This window comes from Pristis pectinata, chromosome 10 (genome assembly GCF_009764475.1).
Source record: "Pristis pectinata isolate sPriPec2 chromosome 10, sPriPec2.1.pri, whole genome shotgun sequence".
In the NCBI taxonomy this organism is placed as follows: domain Eukaryota; kingdom Metazoa; phylum Chordata; class Chondrichthyes; order Rhinopristiformes; family Pristidae; genus Pristis; species Pristis pectinata.
This window is the reverse complement of record NC_067414.1, coordinates 31,981,493-32,006,742: the sequence shown is the minus strand read 5'-3', so window position 1 is coordinate 32,006,742 and position 25,250 is coordinate 31,981,493. Positions and strand designations below refer to the sequence as shown.

The window sequence follows — 25,250 nt, the reverse complement described above, 5'->3', positions numbered from 1 at the left end:
TGATAGAAATATTGGAGCACATTAGGGTGAATAAATCCCCAGGGCCTGAAAGGATCTATACAAGGATGCAAAGGGAAACAAGGGAGGAGATTGCTGGGGCTCTGACGGAGATTTTTACATCTTTGTTAGCCATGGGTGAGGTACCAGAAGACTGGATGATAACTAATGTTGTCCCCACGTTCAAAAAGGGCGGTCGGGATAAGCTTGGAAACTAACGCTGGTGAGCCTTACGTCAGTGGAAGGGAAGTTGTTGGAGAAGATTTATGTTCATTTGCAAAGGCAGGGACTGATTAGGAGGACTCAGTTTGGTTTTGTGCAAGGGGGAGCATGTCTCACAAACCTGAATGAATTTATTTTTTATTTTTTTTTAAAAGAGTTAACTAAGAAAATTGATAAGTTATTAGCAGAGCAGTAGACTTGGTTTACATGGACTTTAGTAAGGCTTTTGTCAAAGTCCTCCAGGGTAGGCTAGTCCAGAAGGATAAGGCACAAGGGATCAGAGGCATGTTGGCCAACTGGATCCAAAACTGGCTTGGTAATAGGAGGCTGAGGGTGGTGTTGGATGGATATTTTTCTGACTGCAAGTTTGTAACAAGTGGTTACAGCAGGAATCGATGCTGAGATTTTGTTGTTAGTATTATACACAAATGACTTGGATGAGAACGTAGATGGTATGATTAGTAAATTTGCAGATGACACAAAAACTGGTGAAGTTATAGGGAGCGAAGAATGTTGTCTAACTATACAGAGGGGCATAGATCAGCTGGAAAGTTGGACAGAGTGATATCTGATGGAATTTAACCCAAACAAGTGTGAGTTAATGCAGTTTGGGAAGTTAAATTCTGGTAGGACATAGACAAATGGTAGGGACCTTAGGAGCATTGAGAAAGACCTTGGGGTGCAAGTCCATTGCTCTCTGAAAATGGCAACACTGGCAGATAACAGCAGTCAAAAAGATATTTGGTATGACTGCTTTCGTAGACCAAGGTATTGTGTATAAGAGTTGGGACATCATGTTACAGATAAACAAAACGTTGGTTAGACCACATTTGGAGTATTGTGTACAATTCTGGTCAACACACCTCAGGTAGAATGTGGTAATAACAGAGAGAGTACAGAAGGGATGCACCTCAATGTTGCCTGGAATGGAGAGCTGTAGTCTTAGGAGAGATTGGATAGGCTGGGTTTATTCTCACTGAAATGTAGGAGGCTGAAGGGTGACCTTAAAGGTTTATAAAGTTATAAAGGGTATGGATAGAGTCCTTTTTTTCAGGGTCAGGGAAGTCTAGAACTAGATAACACAGGTTTAAGGTAAGAGGGTAGAAATTTAAAGGAGATCTGAGAGGCAAAATTTTCCACCCAGAGGGTGGTGAACATCTGGAATGAGCTGCCAGAGGAGGTGGTGGGGGACGATCCAATTACAACATTTAAAATGCATTTGGACAGGAAATAGGGTGATATGAACCTAATGTGGGCAAATGAGATTAGCGTAGATAGGCATCAAAATTGGCTTGGATGAGTGGGCCGTAAGGGCCGATTTCTGTGCTGTATGATTCTGTGATTCTTTTTAAAATCCTAGTAAAACAAGAAGCTAACAAGACAAAAAGATGGCAAGTTATTAGGGACACCATGGATTGTATCTATACTTGTGCCTGAGAAGTTGAAACTTCACCATACACGGGAAATAAAAAGTCTTTGGTGAGTCTTATTGTGGTGAATGCCCATAATCTTAGTATGCAATGTTGGCAAGCATGAAGGCTGGGCACACTGTGGATACATGCGTTGCCCCCTCTGCTGCATTGTTTCAAATCTCCACTGGAGCCTTTTCTACAGCTACTGTAGCTGCAATGGAGATACATTTTTTAAGGTTCTGACCCACTTCTCATGAGTCCAACAACATAGCAGGTGTGACTTTTTGCAGGCAGCTGGTTCTGGGAATCACACTGGTTGGTGTTTCAGCCCACAAAAATGGGCTGAAACTTCCCTAATGATTTGTTAATGATAAATTTCCAAAATTTAGCTATTTTTAGCAGGTTCTCTGATTGCATGTCAAGGTTAAATGCAGCACACTTTTATCACACCAAAAATGGACGAAATTCAATTTCTAGGCAAGAGGTCACAGGAAGTACAGATTGGAAGGTACAAGAGGCATCAGTTCCAATTGGCAGTACTGTTTAATGTTAGTACCTGGGCATTCTTTCACATTACTACCATCAGGGAGGAGGTACAGGAGCCTGAAGACCCAGTCTCAACGTTTCAGGAACAGCTTCTTCCCCTCCGCCATTAGATTTCTGAATGGTCCATGAACCCAACCTCGTTATTCCTCTTTTGAACTATTATTTATTTTTGTAACTTAGTCATTTTTATTTCTTCATGCCTTGCACTGTACTGCTGCCACAAGACAGCAAATTTCACGACATATGTCAATGATAACAAATCTGATTCTGATCCTGTAAATTTCAATTATTGCCCTCAGGACAATGGCAAGAGGTTGCAAGGAACATCTTGGCCTCTCTTTATCTCTACTTAATAAAGGTAAATTCTGCTTAACCCTGTGGCATAGCAATATACTATTCCTCACTGGAAATCCAAAGCATCATTTGGTTCACTTGTCAGTTTCAGAATCAAGCTTTGAGGTGGACTTTGTCACTCCCACTTTTAGGTATTTTTGACATAAGTGCATTAACCTTCATGGAATTACTCTGATAACCTCCGTACCAAGACCTGGATTAGCATTTCCAATGGACTTTGATGATCAAACATTAATTATCAAGATAGATGACAAATTGTGCAAGGCAAGTTTTTACATACTGCTCAAGGGAAATATCCATTACAAGATGATGAACTTGGGAGAGTAGCTCAGAGTTTTTGTTCCTAATATTCTGTCCAAGCTCAGTTTCTGCACCAAGAGTATGGTCAACCTGTGGAATTCTCTACCACAAAAGACAGTGAAGGCCAGGTCATTAAATATATTCAAGAAGGAGTTAGAGATATTTCTTAATGCTGAAGGCACCAAGGGATCTGGGAAAGGCAGGAATAGGCTACTTGATGTTCAGCCAGGATCGTGTCAAATGGTACAGCAGACCTGAAGAGCTGAATTGCCTCTTCCTGATCCTGCTTACGATGTTTCTATTTGTTGTCCTGTTTTGTTCTGCAACAGAATAGTGTATTCCAGCTCTTATCACATTCTTGCTCTATTCTACCACTATCTTTGGTCTATATGTACAAGTATGTGGCCTTCCTTTGCTTCAGACTGCATATCCAATACAACATGCCCATTGCCTCTCTAAGCAATTTATCACTTAACCCAAAATGAAAATTTTTAAAAAACCTGCAGATGCCAGAAGTGTGAAATAAAAACAGAAAACATTGGAAACACTGAGCAGGTCGGGCAGCATTTGTAGAAAGAGAAACAGAGTTAATGTTTCAGGTCAATAAACCTTCACCAGAACTGGGGAGAAGATAGTTCTTAAATTGCAGAGAGGATGGGGAGGGATGAATTGGACAAAAGAAATATCTCTGATAGGGTGGAATCAAGGTTGTCATGGGGATAATCTGGTTAATAAATTAATGAGAAGAGTCAGAGAGAAAATACAAACAAAGGGAGATAAAAGCTGTGAAAATGTAGAGCTCTAGGGAATGTCCAAGCAGGTCAGGCCATGCTCATGGAGAGAGAAAAACTGAGTCAATATTACAGATGGATGACTTAAGACAGAACTGGTCAATTCCAATATAAACACCTGAAATTGTTGAATTCAATATCAAGCCTGGAAGGCTGCAATGTGCCAAGAGGGAAGATGAGGTGCTGACACTGAGCCTTCTGTTGCCTTCCACTTTAAATTCACTGTACCACTCCCACTCTGACTCCCTCTCTGTCTGTGGCTCCTGCACTGTTATAATGAGGTCTAACATAAGCTTGAGAAACAGCACCTCACCTTTTGTCTGGGAGGAGAAATATTATCCCCGTTTCTTTTTCCACAGATGCTGTCTGACTGCTGAGTGTTTCAGTAAGCCCATTTACTTCAGGGCCTTAATCATTGTTTACAGGCCAAAAACTCACCTGCAATCTTAACCACACAAACCATTTCTTTCTCTACAATTTTCAATGCAAATTAAAATGTCTGTAAAAATAGTGTCAGTTTTGTTTTACCTATTTGTATGCTGGGTATGGTATCTTTCTGCTGATTGCACAGTGGACTAACTTCAAGCTGCAAACGTTCCTCTAAGTCACCTGCAAACCAAGTAAATAAACAGAAATAAATGAATAAAAATTCTTCACATGATACAATCTTTTTATACTCTATACAATAATTGTGTAGCTTTAAATTAATCAGGGTACTACTGTGGATCAACAATGGACATTGGCTTGTCCACTAATACCGAGGTCCCCCGTATGTATGATGACTTACGCGCTCAGGCCTCTGAGCATGGAGCACGACGTCACCTTTTGAAATTGTTGTCAAATACAGGCTTCAGAAATTTCATCGAGCTTGAGAGGATAAGCAGGCCTACACTGGAGGCTAAAGTTTGTTCCAGTGTGAGGTTAAACGCTCGAGGTTTGGGGGTTGGGGTAAGGGTACTCAACAATTATTCCAGGAGCCTACCTCAATGTCCCTGCTCCCATCACCCATTTGCCCTGATATATCAAAGCGGCCTGCCAAGAGATACATTAATTTTTTTAATTCATACTTCATAACCAGTTGTATGCGTATGAGAGTAAGAGAGGTCATGAAGACCAGTTCTTGTGCACGAGCGTGACATGGAAGAATATCACTTCTCTGCAGCCCGTGAACAAAAATGGTATTGGTCTCCCATACAGCCCACATTTTCATGTGATTAAATTTTCTTAAGACAGTGAATTCTAACTAAATTTCTAAAGGTGAATACTTTTTTTTGAAGGAATCTGGAAATGACCATCCTGACATAATGCAATGCTAACAATCACTTATTTATTAATAAGGTCATTTTATTGGGATTGAGTTATCTTACCCAACTAGAAAAGATTTAACAATACCACTGATGAAATAAGTTGCCCAGCAGGAGGATTTCTTCAAATCAGAAATCAGTATCTTCAATTTTGTTTTACTCTCAAATAGAAATTTTAAAACACCATTCTCAGATACAGTATGTGTCAAAGACTGATCTGTTCCATTTGATAGTACAGAAAATGATCAGAGGAAAAAAATCTGACTTGCTGATAAATTATTTATTGACTTACCTAATTCCTAATAATGTTGATATCATTTTTGGAAAATTAGTAATTAGTGATTAAATGTTTCAAAGTATATAGAAATCCAGGATCTTGAAATAATCAAGCTGAAAGACTCATTCCTTTATACCATTGTGCAATTTTCCATGCAAGTATCTGGATTTTGAATTTTTGTCTCCTCCAGAAGAAAAAATAAATATATTCTGTAAATGATGTATCCATCATAGCTTGTGTAGTGCCACTAACCTTGTCTGTAAAATTCCTCACAGACTTTCTCACTCCATTGCTTGCTCATATCCCAGACCCGACAAGGATTACAGATATCTGCACACTTAAGTGCTATCTGAATAAAAATCCAAAAACAAAGAAAAATTACTTAATCAAATACCAACTGTAAGATTGAGTAATTTTGAAAACAACTTGTTAATGAATTATACAGATAATCTTGTAAACTGCCAATTATCTAGATTCATGAAACAGATTACTGTTTGTAAATGTCAGAAATCATATTTTCAATTAAAATCTGATCTAAATATCGCATAATATGCATCTGCACTATGAAACTTGCATGGAAGGTCATTCTAAAGAAATCATAATTCTTAATTGATCTTTGCAGTAGCTCAGCAAAACTGCATAGAACATCCATTTCAGGTAACAAGGTATGGAGAGGATGCGACAGGGTGATCCTCTTCATTTCAGTTCATCTGTTTCTACAGAAAAGAGATTCCTTTATTCCCTTCTCTCAGATCAGTCACAGATGTGATCTTCATTTTCAAAATCTCCAATGAGGAACTAATATTCTGGAGACTATAGAAAGGAACAAGGAAAACTAAATTGCAATTCATCGCAGAGCTGCTAAAGCAACAACCCTTTGATGTTGCTTGGTGGGTGATATCCTGTTCTGGCGAATACACCAGATGCCCAAAATAGATAACTGCATGGAATAGCCTTTAATTAGAAAATAAGAGCTAATGTATCTAAGAGACCATTAATAATGGAATTTATTCACAGGAAAATGGGGTTGGCAATAAAGAATTCAAGGAAGCCAAAATGATTAATCTTTTCACACTGAAGAATCTGAGGTACAGAGATTTCATACATTCTTACTTTTATCAAATGTTTCATAACTAAAACACCACAAACAAGGGTTTATTCAAAAGTCCAGATTCACCGACTAATTGATGTGCTGTGTCATTGCATAGATAATTAATAATTTAAGATCTTCAGCCGAGGTTGGTGGACCCATTGGAAAAGAACCACCATGTGGAAAGGGTGCATTAGGTTGAATGTCTCAGCACCTGTTTAGCAACTTAGCCATAATGAACATGAATGTAACACTGCATTTTCTGCTGTACTGAATTCTTGGTCATAAAATCTAATGATATGATAACTGCCATATTAGAGTCAAGTTTTCATTTCAAGACCTCCAGAAAAATAGGCATAGGCTGTTGTCTATCAGCATGTGCAGAATCTCAAGAATGATTGCAGTTGTCATTGTCATGGCTCCACTTTTAGGCAGGCATCTTCCAACAATTAATGTTTTGCACTACACAACCTACTGGGTTCAGGAGTTGTGGTCACCAATGGGCATACTCTGGCTCTTACGTTCCCCCATCTGTTCTGCAATTCCTTATTTTAAATCAACTTAATGGGCTGGAACTTACTGGGTAATGTGAGCTCCCACTCCTAAAGGAATCAGGAAGTTAGAGTGTTTGGTGTGATTGTGGAAGTCCCAAACTTGCTGTTGCACTCTCTACCAGTGCTTTCTAGGTATAGGTTCCAACACTGGAACATAAACTTGCTGAGTTCTCCAGCACTTGCGTTTCTGAATCTACCTGCTGAACAAATGCCAGATTAGACCTTGCAGAAAGTGTGAACCCACCCATTTTAATGGAGAGGAATGGCTGTAAAGGAGGTAGGTATAAAGTAATTTACATATTTGAATTGATTGTGTTTGCTTTAAACATTTTAAATTGTTTAATGTTATTAAGAAATTTAAATCTTTGTTTAATAGATTTTGAATGCTACTGAATGATTCCAACATTCAAGTCCTTAAACAGTATAAACGTTAGCCTAGCCTGAGAGCATGATTTTGTCAGCTGTAAGGTTTTTATTTTAATTAAGCTGTTTAATGGCAGGGCATTTTACAGCCCACTCACATAACAACTTAATGTTTTGCAAGAGGAGGCCTAACAACATTTTGCACTTGGACCCTATTTACCAGGGGATCTACAAATATTGAAATAGTTTGCTTTATGTCACTGACGTACAGGGGCAGCTCACTGCCTCATGGTCATCTGGTATCTCCATATACAGAGAATAACCCAGTTCCTCTCCAGAGCCAAGTAGCACTACCACAATATGTTGTAATTCTGATTCACTGGAGGAAATACATTTTTATTGAATGAGATCTGGGCCCTCAGTATGCTCAATTATTGAATTCTGGAAAAGTAAAATTAAAAAAAAGGAAAAATAAATAATTGAGGTAAAAAATATATTATGAATTTTTAAGTGGCTTTTGGGGCAGGTGGGCCAAAGTGCAAGTTTTCAATCCAAGAAAATGAGAGAGAGCAGGGTCAAGATGGCATGTAATAAAGGTTTAATACTGCAGAGACCATCACAATGTAACTGATTTGAGTGCAGTGCTAATAAAAGGCAGTCGTCCTTTACAGACATTCAGATGTGAACATGTGTTTAAGAGATAATGGTCTGGACCTTCCGCTGACTGGTGAGTCATCCAAGTTTATTGGTCATGTCCCTACTAAAATCACTAATGTGGAGCAAAGCGAGGGCTGTGAATTGCAGCTAAGTTAGCACTCAACTGACTGGCAAGGCCCAGCACAACACATGTCTCACTTAGTGATAACTGGCAAGCCTTGTCCACAGAATAGCTTTGATAGAATATCTTGGACATTCACAAACATTCCATGTAAATATTTAAATTTTTAAAAAATTTAAACATTCTGAACGATGTAAAAAGTAAAAATGAAGCACTTATAAACATTATGAAAGAATTAAATATTTTTTAATCAACTTGATGAAATAAATAAAGAAAATGAGCTTATACTTGCTCCCCACTTTTCAAAAAAACAGACCAGCTGGACTGTGTCTGGTCAAACCCGAGCTTATTTGACAGCCCACAAAAAAACAGAATTCCTGCACTCTTATGCAGGTAAGTCCACACAGTTATGATGTTCTAACAGAGATTTCAGGCTAGCTAATTTATTACGTCTTTGCCATGACCTACCTGCAATATGAAGTGTTTATGATCTGCATCCTCCAATGATAAATCTCTGTTATCTGAATGAGCTTTCATTCTTCTAAGAAACTCATTTTGTCGGCTAATATCTGTGGCCAGAATGAGAGATCCTAACTGTTGTTCAATGTCTTGTCTGTAACAAAAATAGATGTTATTGTCTCAAAATTGATGTTTCAATGATTGTATCAAAACAATGGTGTAGCATTTAATGCTGCTGCCTCACAGCTCCAGCGACCCAGATACAAAAGATTTTGCAGATGCTGGAATCTGGAGCAACACCCACAAAATGCTGGAGGAACTCAGCAGGTCAGTGTTGCTCCAGCAAACCAGATTTGATTCTGACCTTGGGTCTTGTGTATGTAAAGTTTGCAATGTTCTCTGCATACCCACATGGGTTTCTGCCAACTGCTCAGGTTTCCTTCTCAAAGATGTGCTGCTAGGTTAACTGGCTATGTAAATTACTCCTTGCTGTCAGAATAATGGCAAATGGATCAAAGCTTGATGGATACATGAGAGAGAATAAGTTGTAGGGCTACAAGGAAATAGGAGAGGGAATTAGACTGATGAGATGCCCTGCTGGAAGCAAGAATGGACCTGTTGGTCAGAACTGCCTCCTTCGATGTGGTTAGTAAGTAAAATTAAAAAATGGGAATCTCAGTTGCATGGCACCTTGAGGATTAGGATGGTTGGAGTGCTCACTCTGCAGCACAGTGTCACAGCTAGCAGAGCTCCTGTCTCACAGCTCTAGCTCAGTCGTGACTTCCAATGTTTTATGTGTGAAGTTTGCATGTTCTCTGGGTTTACTTTAGGTGCTCCAGTTTCATCCCACATCCCAAAGATACGGGGGTTGCTAGGTTAACTTATCACTGTAAATTACCCTGAGTGTGTAGGTGAGGGGGTGAAACTGAGAAAATGTGGGGAGAACAAAATGGGATAATATAGGATTAGCGTAAATGGTGCTTGGCAGACTCGGTGGGCCAAACAGCCTGTTTCCATGCCAAAAGTCTCCATGACCTACAAATCCCCACATACTGAGCTTCTGATTTTATTTGTGATGAGGAGGTGTCTTAGAAGTCAGTGCTTCCCCACAAAGAAGTGGAATCGAAGGGAAAGCTTCAGTGACTTCAAGTTGCTTATATTTATATGGACTGATTAGGGACAGCCAGCACAGCTTTGTGAAGGGAAGATCTTGCCTCACAAGCCTGATAGAGTTCTTTGAGGAGGTGACCAGGAAGATTGATGAGGGCAGTGCGGTGGATGTGGTTTACATGGATTTTAGTAAGGCGTTTGATAAGGTTCCTCATGGTAGGCTTCTTCAGAAGGTCAGAGGCCAAGGGATCCAAGGAAGCTTGGCTGTGTGGATTAGGAATTGGCTTGCATGTAGAAAGCAGAGGGTTGTGGTGGAAGGAGTGCCCTCGGATTGGAAGGCAGTGACTAGTGGTGTCCCGCAGGGATCGGTTCTGGGACCTCTACTTTTCGTGATATTTATAGATGACTTAGATGAGGGGGTGGAGGGCTGGGTTAGTAAGTTTGCAGACGACACTAAGATAGGCGGTGTTGTGGATAGTGTGGAGGGCTGTCGGAGCTTACAGAGGGATATTGATAGGATGCAGAGCTGGGCTGACAAGTGGCAGATGGAGTTCAATCCGGAGAAGTGTGAGGTGGTACACTTTGGAAGGACAAACTCCAGGGCAGAGTACTGGGTAAATGGCAAGGTACTTGGCAGTGTGGAGGAGCAGAGGGATCTGGGGGTTCATATTCACAGTTCATTGAAAGTGGAAAGAGCAGTTAAGAAGGCCAATGGGATGTTGGCTTTCATAAGTCGCGGGATTGAGTTTAAGAGCTGCAAGGTGATGATGCAGCTTTACAAAACTCTAGTTAGGCCACACTTGGAGTACTGTGTTCAGTCCTGGTCGCCTCATTATAGGAAGGATGTGGAGGCGTTGGAGAGGGTGCAGAGGAGATTTACCAGGATGCTGCCTGGATTAGAGAGTATTGAATATGAGGAGAGGCTTAAGGTGCTAGGGCTTTATTCACTGGAAAGGAGGAGGATGAGAGGAGACATGATAAGAGGTGTATAAAATATTGAGAGGAATAGATAGAGTAGACAGTCAGCGCCTCCTTCCCAGGGCACCAATGCGCAAGACGAGAGGGAATGGCTTTAAGGTTATGGGTGGGAGGTTCAGGGGAGATGTCAGGGGGAGGTTTTTCACCCAGAGAGTGGTTGGTGCATGGAATGCACTGCCTGGGGTGGTGGTGGAGGCAGATACATTGGACAGGTTCGAGAGCTTGTTGGATAGGCATATGGAGGAATGTGAGATGGAGGGATATGCGGGAGGAGAGGGTTAGGTAGTGTGAGGGTGGTTTGATGGACGGCACAACATGGTGGGCTGAAGGGCCTGCTTTGTGCTGTATGGTTCTGTGGTTTAACTGTCTTTGCAGTGGGTGCACCTTTTCCAATTCAGGTGAACTATACACTTGAATAATAAATTATTGAGACTTTATCTGCCTTTACTGATATTCTGTCCACATTCATATATTTTGCTATTGAATCAAAACATATGCAACTGTATCCCACTAAATTGCAAAAAGTAAAATCACTCACAATTTTCAATGTGGCTTCCATGTCACATTTTACGATCACAAATTTGAACAGCAATTGAATATTTGGTTCACTCTCTGCATCATGCTTAATATACAATTAAGTGTAACTTAATCAGTAGACTTTAGTAAACAATTTTTTAGTGGAGGCTATCAAATTATTACAGATAAGCATTACTCACATCATTTCCACAGGCAGATGAGCCACCAGCCCTGATTCTCGGAGCATTCCCACTGTAGATCTCCAGTGGTGATTCTCCAGTACAGAGATATTCTTTAAAGAGAGAAAATAAAAATAAATGAAACCCATTCTTTATTGCCTTGATGGCTTACTGAGCAAATTGTACTACAAAATCTCCAAGACTATTTTGCACTAAGTTAGTGGATCTTAAGAGGGAGAGTAGGAGAGGCCTCAGCCAAGAAGTGGGCAGGAGAAAGGAATAATGCCGGTCTTTGTTCTAATATACTCTATAGTTTGTAAAAGATATCCATCTTTCTTCAACAATTCTTCACATGGCCCAACTGATAATGGGAATTCATTATGTGACAAGCTATTTGAGGAGCATATACATCAAGATGATGTTAAAGGATAAGTTAGCATGATACTATTTGTTACATTTTAAGCACAAGCACTTGTTCTAATAATTTTTGTCCATATTAAAGTTGAAGGACCTTGAGTACGGAGGAATAGTTACTTCCAGTTTGACAACTAATGATGGGCTCTGACCATGTGTGATACATGATTCCTTTGTGTCACCTCTGATCCATTAAGGTGGCACTGCTACCATTCAGAAATGTAGAATTACATCAGGGCTTGGTATCACGTAAGAAACAGGAGCAGAAATAGTCCATATGGGGGCCTGAATCTGCCATGTCATGCAGGTGGGACAGGTTTGAAACTAAAGCACTACCCTTCTATTTAGTCCCGATATTTCTCGATTCCCTTACGGCCTCAAATCAGTCTATCTCAGCAAGGTTCCAGCAATGCCATCTGTGTACCAGAATGGGATTCCCAGGGATCTGGAATTTTTGATGTGGTTTGCCTCTTTGCTGCAAAAGGATGGATGTTGGACTGAAATATTCACTGGACTGAGTCATTCTCAGTGAAGTGCGCCATCCTAGTAATAACAAGTCACCAATCTGAAAATGACTAATTTATTCCTGGATACATTATTTTTTGTCCTTTAACCAATTCTCTCTATCAATGTATTATCCCAACCCCATGTCCTTAATTTTGTCGCAACCTTTCATGTGGGAACTTATGAATATTAGTCACAAAGCAAATAACATAAACACGACCTCTCAATGTGCCAGTTCAGATTTATTTTTCTCTTCAATTCAATTGTTTGTATATTTATAAATCACAAAGTCTTTAAATCATTAGAATCTAACCATAATCACAACAATATCAAACAATCACAACAGTAAAAAAAACTGCTCGTATAATAATTAAAGCAATGATAACAAAGAATTTGACACATTTGTGACATCATTGAAAATTAGGGCGGCACGGTAGCATAGCGGTTAGCATTATGCTATTACAGCGCCAGCAATCCGGGTTCAATTCCCACTGCTGTCTGTAAGGATTTTGTACGTTCTCCCCGTGTCTGCATGGGTTTCCTCTGGGTGCTTCGGTTTCCTCCCACATTCCAAAGACGTACAGGTTAGGAGCTGTGGGCATGCTATGTTGGTTGCGGAAGAGTGGCACACTTGTGAGCTGCCCCCAGAACATTCTTAGTAATGCAAAAAGACGCATTTTACTGGGTGTTTTGATGTACATGTGACTAATAAATATCTTAACTGGCAAAAACACAATTAGATATAATTTTCACCTGGTATAAGCTGGCTAAATGATGTTTGGTTTTAATTAAAAAAGGCTGGTTGACTCCTGGATGATCAACATCGTGGGCTGCAGCTGCCATCAAACCAAGCATGATATCAAGTGGCGTCAAAAACCGGGCAAGCTTTAATACATGTAAAATAAAATGGAAAATTATTATAAAATATTTAGAATTCTTTTAACACTGATAAATGTCATGATATAAAAGTTCTGAGAATATAATCACACTTACACATAAAGTCATTTTGAGAAGAAGTTGGGGTTTCTGCTGAGTTGGGAGGATGGCATTGTACATTTAGTAAAGTTTTTTTCAATGTTTATGTAGTGATTATATAACATCTCTCGATGCTATACATTTGGGCTCTAGCCTAATTTGACATACTCATGTATCTAGCTAGAGGTAGATAATTGGATAACAAGAGCCCTTCTGTACCATCACATTAAAAGCTGATAACATTCAGAACCCTAGCAGGTTTTGCTGATGCAGAAAAATGTTCTTAATTAATCATGTGCTCAACCATGGATTTGGTTGCAAGATAGTGCATAATAAGGAACATTTGGGAGTTAAGTTAGGAGTTGCTAGACCAGTTCATTTAAATTCAGTTTTTTGACCATGTACTAATACTTGGCGGCAGCCAGTAATAGAAAATTCTACTACCTTAATACTACTGGATATTTTTTAGTTCGCAAATTGAGATTGAAATTGAAATTTAAATGATGAACCGAGAGCAAATTACATTAATTGGTTACCGACTGTCTCGATTTGTAATGATAAAAAAATCTTGAAAACATCATTAGTTCCTCAGCCAAGCACATGGTTTATGCACCAGTATCTCAGATTTACCCACCTGAGATCTTTACCTGTCAAATTTACAAGTCAGAAGGAGGGCTTTTATTTAACACCACAAATGCAAAGTGCATGTGTTATATACATCTACACACATTAGTTCTTAGACAGAAAGTGATGAAAATATTTAGAGGTTTATAGTTTTATTAGGTGGAAAACATTAGTCAGAGCAAATGGCATAGTGGTGCAACTGGTAGAACTGCTGCTTAACAGCTCCATTGACTCGGGTTCAATTCTGACCTTCAGTGCTATTTGTGTGGAGTTTATACATTCTTCCTGTGACCCTGTGGGTTTCCTCTGGGTACTTCAGTTTCTCAAAGACAGGCAGGTTGGTTGGTTAATCAGCCATTATAAATGGTCCCTAATGTGTAAGGAAGTGGTAGAATCTGGGGTAGTTGATGGGAATGTGGGGAGAATAAAATGGGATCAGTGAAGGATTAGTAGAAATGGGTGCTTGATGGTTGGCACAGGCTTGGTGGGCCAAAGGGCCCATTTCTGTGCTGTATGACTCAACATCCAAAACTTGTCTATGCTCTTTTCAGGTTCTGCTGGATAGTGTATAGTAATTTGTTTTTATTTCTGAATTTTAGCTTTTGCAGTTTATTTTTTTTCCAAATGCAGTGTCTAGATGTGAATAATATCCATCACCTGATCCTGCCCTTTAACTTAACTGATATTAAAACAAAACTCTCCTGATGGAAAAGGGTAATTAAAGTGTGGGGAGTCCTTTTGAACTGCTTTATGAAAATAATGGTATTGACAGATTTAAAGGCAAGCTTTACTCCAGAACTTTAGGTCAATAAGTATGAGCCCTTGGGCTTTATTTTTCAGATACCATGAAATACAATGGTTTGAATGGATTAATTGTCAGCTTCTGGCTTCATTGTTTGGGTGTTTGGGTGCGTGTGCGTGTGTGTGTGTGCCCAACAAGTGATCTAATCCTGTGATTTAACACTTCAGTTAAATTAGACTGTAAACCAAAGTGTATAACTGCACGCAACCTTAACCAATATTTGTACCCACACAGCAACCACATCTAGGCATATTTAAATGAAGCCATACGATTATGGGAAATGCAGGGAACAAGTTCCAGCTATTAAGCTGATCATTATCTCATCTATATTTTCCAGTTGGAGTGACACTGGGCCTGATGCAGGATTTCGAACCAAAAAACATTGAAAATTCCTTTCCTCCCACAGATGTTACTCGACCTGCTTGAGTCCCTCTAGCAGATTGTTTGTTGCTCTTTCTACTTCTGCACTCCCCTTCCCTGGGAAAAAAAAGACTGACTATCCAATCTATGCCCCTCATAATTTTATAAGCCTTGATAAAGTTACCCCTCAGCCTCCTAGTCCAGTAAGAATAAACCCAGCCTAATCAATCCCTCTTTATAACTACAGCCCTCCATTCCAGGCAACATCTTAATGAATCTCTCCTACATTTTCTACTGCTACCACATCCTTCCTGTAGTGGCGGCCAGATCTGTACACAAGTAATTTTCATCATTTGATTTGATACAAATCCATTTTAATCAAGTAAACAAACTTAACTCGAAATAACATTTCATTGTATGTTAATATCATAATATCTGATTCTAATCATCAGTGAGGTAAAAAAAATCTTGCAGAAGTAAATTAATTTTTGGCAGTGTTTGTTCCTTATGAAAAAAGCAAATTGTTTTAAATTTATTATAATGGTTAAGAAAATTGTTTCATTTGCTTTATACTTCATGAGATAAAACTTTCATGCTGAAGTCAATAAAGTTGCAACAGTTTACTGTAAAGTATTTGAACAGTGTTTTAACTGGGGAAATCTGGTATTTTTATAATTCTTGTAAAATATTTTTCATTTCAAATTTCAGATTTCAGTTACCAACTGCCTTTTGACACAAAAAGGTCACAAAAAACATTGTTCTATTTTAGTTTGATAAACCCATCAGTTGATCAGTTGATACAAACCTCAATTTTAGAAATAAATGAAGCCAATTTAGTCATTCTTTAAGTGCAAGCTTGCATGGTGAATATCAGCAGGATACTTAGTGTCATCAATATTAGAGCTTAAGCTAATCCCACCTTCCACCAATGTCTGCAAATATAGTTCACTGCTCGCAGAGTAGAAACCCTGGCAGATTTTCCTCATGTTAATTTAACACCAAGTAAAGGACTTTGTTTCCAGGCTTGTGTTACATTGCAACAGATATTTTTTTGCAATAAATGTTAATTACAAACAAAAAAGTTTTAAAGAACATTTATTCATACCTTTGGTTCTTTCAGGTAGCAATGCATTGCCTGAGTCACATCAGCAGCATGAACTGCATTATGATATGGGTTCTGGCTGTGGTAATCCTCTTGAATCATAACTGATAGAGGAAAAATAAATATGTCCATGTTTGTCACCAAGTTCCCAACAATTATTTGAAGCAACTGCATGACTTTCACAAGTGTAATTTTTGTTTGGAACAGGTGACTGAATATAGATCATAGATACATTGCATATTATGTCATAAGAAAATGTAAACCAACTTAAAATGAGGGGCTAACCTTCTTCAGTCCCCAACCACACTGTTCATGCTGCAACCAATACCACCGTAAACCAGCTAAAAATACAGGAGAAGACTCCCCAACCTTTCTGTCCAAGTGAGGAAATGGCCCACTGTATGTGCTCATCTGTGTTAATGTGGTTGAGGATAACAATTCAATAGTTAAGGATATGAACTGACTTATTTTTTTATTACTTGTTGCCCTTTTGTTTCAAAAAAGTGTGACTATTCTGAATTTTGCAGTTGTAATGATGGCAAAACTCTCAATGCTTGCAATTATTACTCTGGCAAACAAAGTAATTTCTGGCATCTGGTGAGGTTTTAATTGCAGAAATTCAGATATTCTTATCAGCCATACCCTGATCCTCCACAAGTTTGTGCTTTTGCAGTCTTTGCAGCTGTAAACAATGCAGAAATAGCATTGTCATTTTATTTTACAAAACACTCTATTCTAACTGTAAAAATTGTTGGAAGAGTAAAGTCTTGTTAAATGAGCTTCCAACAGTTCATTAATCCACTATGACAGTGAACAATCTTCTAGATATGAAAAAAAAATGCATTAAGAGGCATTTAAACAGGCAGGGAATAGAGGGATATAGACCATATGCAGGCTGATGGGATTAGTTAGATTGGCATCATGGTTGGTGCAGAAATGGTGGACTGAAGGGCCCGTTCCTGTGCTGTACTTTTCTGTGCTATCAGCTGGAAACTCAATATATTAATGTGACAGGATGTTCAGAGTATTCATGCAACCAAACTTGCAGGCTGACCTCTATTGGCTATTTCCCAGCTGTGCACTGATGTTGGAGAGTCTGCCTGAGGAACCTAACACCAGTTTAGTCCCAAGACAAAGACAGTAAGCCCATTCATCGAAAAGGGGAATAGTACAAGTTAAAATTAATTTTAAAAATGTAAATTATTTTAATATTTCTTATTGTTCTTACACTTTTTCCTATTTTAATCATTTTTTATTGCTTTATTGATTTTTAAGTTACCTTCTTTAAAAAAAGATGCATTGAACTTGACAGCTGAAAAAGTTCTTTAGATAGGGCTTGTTCCAAATTATCCCTGACCACTGGCAGCAAGTTCTAGTTCATTAATCTCTCCATAATCTACCTCCAATGGTAACATCAGTATAACTTTGCCATAGTTTTTTTAATAATTGACAGCCCAAAATTGCAAACAATATATTGTATACGTTTGTCACCTCCATCCAGGATGATCCTGCAATATTGTTTAATGCAGGCCACATCTGAGCTCTGACAAGACCGACTTTTTGTGTAGCACCTCCCAAAACTCAAAAGCAACATCTACAAAGTGCTATTCGAACTCCACAGCTTATTCAGCCATTATGGATAACTAGTGAGGCTTGAAGAGCCATGGATGTCATATGTTAGAGCCATAGAATTAGAGTTATACAGCATGGAAACAGGCCCTTCAGCCCAACTTGTCCATGCCAACCAAGGTACCTGCCTATGCTAGTCCCACTTGCATACATTTGACCCATATCCCTCTAAACTTTTCTATTCCATGCACCTGTCCAAATATCTTTTAAACATTGCTTCTGTCACTACATCTGGCAGCTCATTCCATATACCCACCATGTTCTGTGTGCGAAAACTTGCTCCTCATCCCCTTTAAATTTCTCCCTTCTTACCTTAAGCCTGTGCGCTCTAGTTTTAGACTCCCCTACGCTTGGAAGAAGACTGCGACAATCTATCCCATTTGTGCCTCTCATGATTTTATATACCTCGACAAGGTCTCCCCTCAGCCTTCTTCGCTACAGGGAATAATAGTCCCAGCCTATCCAGTCTCTCCATATACCTCAAGCCCCCCAATCCAGACAACTTCCTTGTGAATCTTTTCTGCACCCTCTAGTTTAATTGCATCCTTCCTATAACTAGGCAACCAGAACTGCACACAAGTGCAGTCTGACCAGTGCTTTGTACAGCAGTAACATGACATTCCAACTCTTGTACTCAATGTCCTGGCCTGGTTTAACTTCACTAAATGCACTTGTCCAAGTTAAATTCCATCTTCCCATTTTCCTAGTTGATCAATATCCCATTATAACCTTAGACAATCTTCTTTACTGTCTACTGTGCCACCAATTTTGGTGTCATCTGCAAACTTACTAATTGTGCCACCTACATTCTCATCCAAATCATTGATATATACATAACAAACAACAGGGGACCCAACGATCCCTGAGACACACCACTGGTAACAGGCCTCCACTCTGAAAATCAACCGTGCACTACCCCCCTCTGCCTCCTACGACCAAGCTAATTCTGTATCTAGTTAACTAAGTCACCCTGGATCCCATGTATTCTAACCTGCTGGACTAGCCTACCCTGTGGGACCTTGTCAAAGGCCTTGTTAAAGTCTCGTCCCACTTTACTCATCCCTTTAAAAGTACACTTATCCCTGTATTCCCCAGTAGAGCAAGTCCCAGTGTTCCTGGTATCTTGTACCTTGGAATAAATTACCACTTTTGCTATGTTATTTCTTGTTAAAAAAAATACATTAACGCTTATTCAACAATAGTCTTCTTGGGCTGCCCCTCGAGATTGATAACGACTTGCTTTCACTCTGGTTTTGTGGATTCTGAGCTGGCTAACAGGGCCATTGTGGGAACTACAGACTCTTCCTCAGGTGAGGCAGAAGGTGCATTGGTGGTTTGTGAGGCGGTGTTCTCCTTCTGCCACTTATGCAGGACTTCTGTATACTCCTGATGCATGACCTCAAGATTCTCAATACTAACCCAAAATTTACTTCTCCACTTTGAGTTCCCATGGGCCAGAGATTCTCAGGAGTCAGTGAGAACACTGCATTTTTTAAAGAAGGTTTGACCACTTCCTTGATTCTTTTCCTGTCAGCCTGCTATTCACTACTCATGACTTTGGCTCCATCAATCACACCTTCCTCTAACTTGGCTGCAACTGAAATTACATTTGCTCCCTTACAGTATGCAAACCATGAAAGAGCTAATCTCAGTGATGACTTTCATCAAACAAGGCTGCATCATTACCACAACACTGTACTCAATCTTCCCCTGTGACACACCACACTGCTGTCCAACAATAATGCTTCCCAGAACTTGAGAGCCACCTCTTGGCAAAGACAGAGATCAATGATGAAGTTCATAAACACCTTCAATGTACCTGCACAGTCTTTGGTCAATTAAGGAAAGTAGTATTTTAAGATCAAGACCTCAGACCAAGTACAAAGCTTATTGCCTGCTGCGTAGCAGCAATCCCTACCCCCCTCCCCCCCCCCATATTCTTATTCATTCCAATACAAATGATATTCAAAAACATTAATACCATCGTTCCTTGCTGGCTTACCTAAAAATCTGTGCAATTTTACCATATCCAACTGAAAGTGCTGAATGAGACCATGGAGGTTAAACAGGTGACATAACAAGGTGACAAGACTATTCCCTGAAACAAAGAGGAGGTAGTTAGCAACTAGTTGATAATAACAGCATTCTAGCACTGAAATTTAATAAAGCAGTAAAAGCACCAATGAGCTTTGATCATGGATGTTTATATTATTCTGGAAAGGAATGTCTGGTGATGTTTCTGAACCGTACGGAGAACGCGGCAAATGCACACACGCGCACCTGTGCGGATGCCAGTCAGTCGCTTGCCCAGCGGATCGATGGGGCAACTGTGGCAGTACACATGCGCGCACTGGCCGGCCGGTTGCTCAGCGGATCGATGGGGCAACTGTGGCAGTACACGTGTGCACTGGCTGGCCGATTGCTCGGCGGATCGATGAGGTGACTGTGGTAGTATACATGCGCGCACTGGCCGGCCGATTGCTCGGCAGATCGATGGGGGCGACAGTGGCAATACACGTGCGCATTGGCCAACCGATTGCTTGGCGGAGCAATGATGCCCTCTGATGCACACAACTTCACTTTTGGTGTGGGACTTCAGGGACTCGTGTGCTTTTAGGTCTCCGCAGACCTTCTTGTGGATCTACAATGTAGGTTGCTCAGATTCATATTTTGATTAATATGAATCAGTAAAGACGTTTATTCTACAGCACAGTTGTCATTCTTGCTCTGTGCAAATGTAACAATTTGGCAATGAGGATCAAAACAAGAATGTCCTCTCTGCTTCAAGCACCCAACCCATTTTGGGCTGCAACAATGGCAAAACCAACACCAGAAACCTGGGGGGGAAACCTTCCAGGACTACGTCAAACTTCTACCAGTTTTTAACACCAGTGGTGGAGCTGGATGAAGCTACCAAACTCAAGCTGCCTCGCAGGCACTTGGGAGAACTCGGGCAGAAATACTTCGACGCTCTGCACTTACAGAGCAAAGCTGAATTGGCCAGCGCGTTTGAGGCTTTAGACAACATTTGGGGGACACAGGACAATGTCTTTACGGCACGCTTCAGGTTCTCGCAGCTGCGACAGACCCCCGATGAGAACATAGATGATTTCATCACAAGATTAACTCTGGCTGTGCAGGAATGCAAGCACAAAGACATCCTACCAAACAAATTCGAAGAAGCGATGCTCACCCAAGCGTTGATTATCAGAGTCTATGATGAGAAGAGACGTGAGAACCTCCTGTCCGAAAAGCACGACTTGTCCTGGGACAAAGCGTGCTCCACAGCTCGTCACAGGGAGGCAGTCAAGAGAGGCCTTACGCAGATTCAACCGACCTCAGCACCACTTATTCAAGCAGTACTAGCACGAGAGACCCCCTCCCGAAAAAGTTGATGTTTGCCAGCATTTGCAGACATGCAGCTTCCAGTCAAAGTTATATCAGCTTTCACAAAGATGCCATTGCTGTGGTGAAAGTCATGTCCAGTGGTCTAACTGCAGGTATCAAAAGACTGTCTGCCGGTTCTGTCAGAAGGTAGGGCACCTCGAGAACGTGTGCTTTCGCAAAGCAACACGCAGCGGAAAAGCGACAGAATTAAACCATCAACTCCACGCAAGGAGACAGCTGCTGCGAAGAAGTGGACACTATCTTCCAAACCCATGAACTGGGCAATCAGAACCAGTTTCATACTTGGTCATGCTTACAGTGGACAACCAGCCCTCTGACGCGCGCTACTCCACTTTTGGCGTGGGACTTCGGGGACTCGTGCGCTTTTAGGTCTCCGCAGACCTTTTCGTGGATCTACAATTGTAAGTTGCTCAGTTTCTGTATTTTGATTAACATGAATCAATAAAGACATTTATTCTACCGCACAGTTGTCATTTTTTCTCCCTGCATACGTAATAGTTTCGATTTTGTTGAAAGTGGAAAGAAAAGAATCTAAATTTGCCTGGAACAAAATTAAATTCTCTATGAAGAATTCAAAATATTGAAGTTTAATGACATCTTTTTCTCTGCTGTTCTGTGTAATCTCTCTAAATATCAACCCTTTTTCTCCCCAATTTTGCAGCAGGTAATTCTAAATGCTTATACTCATGTAATTCTAAATGTTTGTGCTAATATAGTATGCTGGATTAATGTGGGTTTAATGCTTTAAAAATGCCATAAAGGGACATACTTCCTGTCCCTGAAATATAAACAGAAAATGCTGGAAACACTCAGCAGCTCAGGCAGCATCAGAGCAAAGAGAAACAGAGTTAATGTTTTAGGTCAAAGACCTTTCAGCAGAACTGGCAAGGAAAAATGTGGCTGTGGCGCTGTCCCTGAAACTTATAAAAATAAAATATGTTCATTCAAAGTACGTCTATCCCAAACTGCATCCCTGAACTAAGCGGCTATCCAGATAATTTCAGACAGCAGTTGAGAATCAACCACACAGCTGGGGTCTAGAGTAACATGTAGGTCAGATTTCCTAAAGGAAGTTAGAGAGCCAGATGTGTTTTTATGATATTCCAGTTAGCATTACTAATGTTAGCTTTCTATCGCAGACTTCTACCACATTACATGAATTTAAATTTCTTAGCTATCATGGTGGAATTCACACCAATGTCCCTGGTTACATTTTCCAGGTTTCTGGATAATAACCATTATTCTACTGTACCTAGTATCATAATTTTTCAGTAAGACCTTTTTCAGTACTTATAATGGGAAACCTCAGAAGGGCACATTTGGTCTAGAAGTTCAAAAATGTCCAATATCTGGCTTCATTTTATTGCGAGCAATGAGACTTCAAGTACAGATTCAATAGCCTGCTGATATGAAGAAATACAATAGGGACTTTTCCCCCATTAAAACAAAAATTGGAGATGATGTAATAGAAATGTTTAGAATTATGATTAATTGGAGATAAAAAATAAGCTGTTTTCAGTAATAGAGGGATTAAGTTGGAGGGGTCATGGGTACAAGATTAAATACAAAATACTTAGATTGGTGGGTGGGACAATTTTTTTAAAATCAGAGTTAAAGGGAAGCAAAATTTACTCCGATTTGCTGGTTGCAGCAGCATTAGATTAGACAGATGGAAGAAAGGATATGGACAGAATGCATATGGTACAGGGCAAGTAAGTCTGATGAGAACCAATAGTCACGTGGAGCATAAACATACAACTTCAATAGACTTTGTTCATTCTATTGTCGGCTGGTCTGAATCCAAAATCTGTGAACACAGCATCAGTAAACCCAATTTCTGTGCAGACAGTACAAAAAAGATAAATTAATTTTTGTCTTTTATTTCCTTGATACTTCCTTGATGTTAAAAATAAAGACTTTGATGCTTCAGAACTTTTTATAGAAAATGGGGATATTGTGTAAAGATTAAATTTGCCAGTTTTTAGTTTTGCTTATGGCGATTTATGTTATTAGAAACAATCTGAGGGATTTTTTTTAAACTAAGTGTGACATCGAGTGAAACAGTCATTATTTTGGTAATCAATTAACATAATCAGATAAATCCCTAAAAATCTTGTTACAAGTCAAAATTTATTTCAAATTGCTATGCATAAGCATACAGTTCAGTGCTAATTTAGATCCCTGCATCTCTCAAAGCTTGTCCATTTGATACATGGCACCTTCACTTTACAAGGATCAAGATCTTGCAGCTAAGGTTGTTTCTTATAACATTAAGGTAGCGTGTATCAAACATGGGGAAAAGTGCACTTTGACAGACAAAGCAAACTCCTTTTTCAGCTGCACATATCAACTTACTGAAAGTTTACTGATCAACTTACCATTAGTCAGACGGTCAAACAAGAAGATGTCAAAGTTCCACATTCCAACTTTTGATAACATATGCTAGAAAGAAACCAAAAAAAGGGGAAAAGTGTCAATAAAACATGCAGATATATACCATCCTTAACACAGTAATAATGTTTCTGTGAATCTCCACAGACATTTTAAAAATATTTTGACACAACCATTACAAGATTTCAGGGGATTTGCTCGAAAGTTCAGTCAAAAAGGTGGGTTTCAAGTAGCATCCTAAAGGAGGAAAATGTTATAATTAAATGGAAACATTTCTCTTCACTGGTCTTTGAGTGATTGCTCCCATATCCATCCTCTCTCACTGATAATCTCTGCGCCCAGGCATTCTCTTTCACCAATCGATTCCCCTTACAAGTTTCTCCCTAATCTTACCACTTGCCTCCTCAACCGCTCTGCCCCCACTTCCCTTTCTACATCCAATTACACTCCGTCAGCTCCCATGGTCTGTTGTCCATTGCTAATGGTGAAATTTGTAAAGGAAAGGTCTTTGTACCCCTTTAAATGTGCAATGCCTTGTGCCTTTAGAATGTTAATTAGTATAAGAAAGTGAGTAAGATATCCAATAGGGAATTCAGAATTTTTTTAAACCTGAAGCATGGTGAAAATGTGTCACTCACTACTACAGGGAGTGCTCGAAGTGAATAGTATAGACAAATTTGGTGAGGCTCTGCAAAGACATGTTGGGATGGGAATATGCTGATATCCTTAGATACAGAAAGTCTGAAGGAGACTTGAGCAGAGAATAAAACCCGGCATAGACAGAGCTTGGGTCAAAAAGCCCATTTGCATGCCGTACGGCTGCCATTTGGCGGCACGGTAGCATAGTGATTAGCGCGACACTATTACAGCGCCAGCAATTGGGGTTCGATTCTCGTCGCTGTCTGTAAGGAGTTTGTACATTCTCCCCTGTCTGCGTGGGTTTCCTCCGGGTGCTCCAGTTTCCTCCCACATTCCAAAGACGTACGGGTAAGTTAATATGGGTTTAAAATGGGCGGCGTGGACTCGTTGGGCCAGAAGGGCCTGTTACCACGCTGTAAATAAAATTTAATTTAATTAAAAATATCCTAAGTAATTTTTCAGGAAAGTGCTGTTGTGAATACTTTTGAGATTCTCTGCTTTGAATCTCAAAAGTATTCGCAACAGCACTTTCCTGAAAAATTTACCTCCAAGTGAAGAGTATGCAAGGGTTTGCTGGTTTATTAACAAGCAACAATGGACTCTTTTTGTGATCCTAGCCATCATTAAACCAACCAATAAAACAGTTTGTTCAGCACTTGGGAAGCCGTTATGGGCTCTCACAACTCAAAATCTTGTGAGGTGGTAGGTGCTCGGAATGGGCTTCCAGGGGTAGTAGTGGAAGCAGATATGATAGTGGTGTTTAAGAAGCTTTTAGATAAGCACATGAATATGCAGGGAATGGAGGGATATGGACCACGTGCAGGCAGAAGAGATTTATTTTAATTTGGCATCGAGTTTGGCATAGTCGTCGTGGGCTGAAGGGCTTGTTCCTGTGCTGTACTGTTCTACGTTCTAATGTTCTGTGGGGGAATGTACTCTATGTATGTATCCTGTGAGCTCCTGTCTCATGTGACCGTGAAGGCTTTGAGCTGTCCCTCTCAACAAAGTGGTAAGAATGCTACCACAAAAAAAATTCATAAACTTGTTCCATCTGTAGAGCTAAATAAAATCAAAACACAATCATCACAGCTGGCTTAAAATTGAGATTAAAAGTTTATTAAAAGGGACTCTGGCTCAAAATTTGGATTCCCAAAATATTCAATGTTTATCTT

At 39.8% G+C, this 25,250-nt stretch overlaps 1 protein-coding gene across 2 annotated transcripts in view; it reads right to left on the bottom strand.

Annotated features, from left to right (window-relative positions):
* The window catches only part of LOC127574994 (cAMP-specific 3',5'-cyclic phosphodiesterase 7B-like), a 141,829-nt gene that overhangs the window by 6,229 nt on the left and 110,350 nt on the right, over positions 1-25,250 (bottom strand). For both annotated transcript variants that reach the window (XM_052024571.1, XM_052024572.1), the window contains exons 5-12: positions 23,427-23,490; positions 19,643-19,738; positions 16,015-16,115; positions 12,902-13,033; positions 11,252-11,343; positions 8,457-8,601; positions 5,456-5,552; positions 4,151-4,231 (exon numbers count right to left, since the gene is read on the bottom strand). In XM_052024571.1, the coding sequence (XP_051880531.1) occupies positions 4,151-4,231; positions 5,456-5,552; positions 8,457-8,601; positions 11,252-11,343; positions 12,902-13,033; positions 16,015-16,115; positions 19,643-19,738; positions 23,427-23,490 (808 nt within the window). The remainder of the gene's footprint in view (positions 1-4,150; positions 4,232-5,455; positions 5,553-8,456; positions 8,602-11,251; positions 11,344-12,901; positions 13,034-16,014; positions 16,116-19,642; positions 19,739-23,426; positions 23,491-25,250) is intronic.